The sequence below is a fragment of the Genypterus blacodes genome, unplaced genomic scaffold (assembly GCF_046128005.1).
Source record: "Genypterus blacodes isolate CSIRO-AG114 ecotype Tasmania unplaced genomic scaffold, CSIRO-AGI_Gbla_v1 ptg000017l_1, whole genome shotgun sequence".
In the NCBI taxonomy this organism is placed as follows: Eukaryota; Metazoa; Chordata; class Actinopteri; order Ophidiiformes; family Ophidiidae; genus Genypterus; species Genypterus blacodes.
This window is the reverse complement of record NW_027466831.1, coordinates 130,180-133,380: the sequence shown is the minus strand read 5'-3', so window position 1 is coordinate 133,380 and position 3,201 is coordinate 130,180. Positions and strand designations below refer to the sequence as shown.

General features: G+C 48.4%; 1 protein-coding gene across 1 annotated transcript; it reads right to left on the bottom strand.

Moving 5' to 3' along the window:
* Nucleotides 1–203: 203 nt before the first annotated feature.
* Nucleotides 204–2,555, bottom strand: LOC142991273 (leucine-rich repeat neuronal protein 2-like). Its single transcript, XM_076141341.1, has one exon. It carries the CDS (start codon nucleotides 2,553–2,555, stop codon nucleotides 204–206), a length of 2,352 nt encoding a protein of 783 aa, XP_075997456.1.
* Between the last annotated feature and the right edge of the window lie 646 nt (nucleotides 2,556–3,201).

Genomic DNA, 3,201 nt, shown 5'->3' with positions numbered 1-3,201 from the left:
CCAGTTCTATTTCCCGTTGAGGGATTTGGCATTCTATACAACACATCTTAATACAGAAATATAGCCAAGGTATACTTTATAACAGTATATAAATTAAAAACAAATCTCTCTCTTTACCACTGCTCTATATTTTGCCTATGCGCTAAGTTTCACCGATTGTGTTTGTGTGTATGTGTTTGCATTTTTACTTTGCACACATTATCTCAGCAATCCTGGTGTAGCAGTAGTTTTTCGCTCTGCCCTTTCTTCTTTTCGTTGTTGCCTTCTGCTCCTGGATTGTGAAGCTCAGCCTTGTAACACTTGATTTCCTGCAGGAGGGCGCTGTGCAGCTTCCCTTTTCCTGTGCCAGGTTCAGCGTCCTGGCCCTGGCCTGCCAGCGCCAGCAGCAGGAGAGCGAGGACCAGTAACGTGAGTGCTGTGGAGGTCAGGTCTGGACTGAGCCGCAGGCTCGATCGAGGCTCTGGGAGTTGCTTTGTCCTGAAAGAAACACACTGGGGCTTCCTGCTCTCTCTCACTCTCCTGCTGGCATGTTTTGCCCCCTCACCGATCCGTAAATGTAAACACACTTGATAAAGCGTCTCTGCGTGCAGGTGGGTCAGATTGAAGCTTTGCGTGCCGGCCAGGATGCGCGTAGTGTACGTAGGTGTGTGTACATTCGAGCTTATGGCTTGCCAGGAGAGACGAGTGGAAGGGAGGTTGCAGCGACTCTTCCAGGACAGAATAGCATAATGTTCACCCACCTTCCTAAGCTCCAGCCTGGCATCTGCTTTGAAGATTACCTCACCCCTCTTCTGCTTCTTCTCTCTCCCATGGACAGCCACAGAAACACTCTGTGTATCTGCGCCTAGTGTATTCTCAGCTATACAGGTATACAATCCTCCATCATTGGCCGTCACCATGTTGATCTCCAGAGTTCCTTCAGGCAATAATCGGTAGTGTTTGGAGTAGTTAGAGAGAGGATCATCCCGAACATGTGGGGCATCTTGAATGCCACTCGAGGCAGGTGAGTGGCTGAATACTTTGGAGTGGTGGGAAGCAGGGGTTGCAGAGTGGTTGGATCTATGGCTCGGTGCAGGACCTAGCCTCACCCCAGATGGAGTCACCCAATAGAGTTTGGGCTCCGGAACTGCAAGCGCTCGGCAGTGTAAAGACAGGTTCCTCCCTTCTCTCACGCCTACATAGGAAGGGAGGGAGCCAGTGGGAATCATAGGGAGACATGAAGCTGACATCTCTCTGGACGACACTTCTCTCACCTTGCGAGCTCTGAGTTCAGGGGGTTCAGTGCACAGAGTAGCTTGGGGTTGGATGAACCTCACCACCCGAGGTGTTTGTTTGTCTGTTTGTGTGTCTGCATCAGTGTTTAGATGCGAAGGCTCCTCTGCAGCCCACTGAAAGAGGCAGTCGCAACGGAGTGGGTTGGAGTGTAAGCTGACCTCCTGAAGATTTGGCAGGGAGATCAGGACGTGTTGGTGCAGGGCACTCAGAGAGTTGGAGTTGAGCATGAGACTTTCTAGCCTTCTAACTTGAAGGAAAGCCTGTGGATGTATGTAGGAGAGACGTGGATTGTTGGTGATCTCTAGCTTGGTGAGCTCTGGGAGGTTCTCCAATGAAGCTCTCTCAATGGACACCAGCTCCTCCATGTTGTTCAGGCCAAGCTCTTTCAGGTGGACCATGTCGCGGAAGTCTCCTGTCTCAATCAGTTTGACGCGGTTCTTGTTGAGGTCAAGGAACTTCAGTCCTGGTACTCTCCTCAAAGCTTGCGTGGGGACTTTGGTCAGTAAGTTATCATAGAAAGAGAGGCTCTCCAGTACACCCAACCCTTCCAGTGCATTTTCAGCCAGGCCTCTAAGACCCATACCGCCAAGTACAAGACTCCGGAGAGATCTTAGTGCGTTGAAACCCTGCTCAGGAAGGATCTCCACTGGGTTTTCCCCCAGCATGAGGACTTCTAGTTGGGGCAAAGCCTTGAACCATTGAGGGTTAATGGTTTTGATTCTGTTATTATTGATATGCAGACGCAGCAGGGAGTCCAGACCAGTGAAGGCTCCTGGTGCTATTGAGTACAAGTTGTTGTGGCTAAGAAAGAGCTCCTGTAAAGCTGGCAGGGAGGAGAAGGAGGCCTCAGGGAGGTGACTGAGATGGTTTTCCTCCAGGTGCAGGGACAGCAGAGAGAGGAGCGAGGAACTCTCTTTTATCGTCCTGACACTGCTGAAACGATTCTGGGAAAGATCTAAATCAGTGAGATTGGGGAGGCCATGAAGCACGGCAGAGTCCAGCTCAGACAGGAGGTTACTCTGCAGGCGCAGGGTGTGTGTGTTTGGCGGAATGGGTGAGGGGAGCCTGGTCAACAGCAGGTCATTGCAGTCTACAGTAGGCGCTTCATGATAGACTGATTCAGAAGAGAACCACGGCTTGATTTGACACACACACCGGAAGGGGCAGGACACACGCCATGGTAGCGAGTGAGGCAGTGAGCCCACGACATTGGGCATACACACACCAGCAAAGACACACAAGAGACACAGTGACTGTAGAAGCACTGGAGTCGGCTTCATAATCCTCACAGTTGACAAGAGTTGATTTGGACACAGGGTGCAAGGTTTGGTGCTCTATCAGTTTATTATGATGATTTTAAATAGGTCAGGTAGGTTAGTCATCATTCATGAAAAGGAAGAGGAAGAGAATGTGCCAGCATTCTGTAGTGGTTTGGGTTTCCACAGAAATAAAATACTGTGCGATAATCCAAGAGAGTTTGTGTACGTCACTTTGTTGTAGAGCTGGAATTATACCGTTGCTGTTGATTAGGGATGGCCTCTGTTGTCAGGTATTCAATCTCACATGCTGACCACAGGAGGAGGACACATGGCTTGTGGCAAAGTGGCTCACTGAGATATCAGAAAACACAAATAGAGAAAGAGGAACAAAGAGAGTTAGAGAGAAACTTAAATCACTAAAGTCTGAATATGAAGAGATGATACTGAACAACATATAAACTTTCCTTGTGACACTTTTCCAAGTCCTTGGAAATGAATTAAACATTGACGGTTTACCTGAAGTAGAAGTAGAACAGATGAATGTATTTTGTGGGAAGGAGTGGGAAGTATTTAATATTGATTTTTTTAAACAATTCATCAGCACAAACTTTTAGCACATAGACGTGTTGGTGGCACAAGGTTTGTGTTTTAAAATGTACATAGCAAA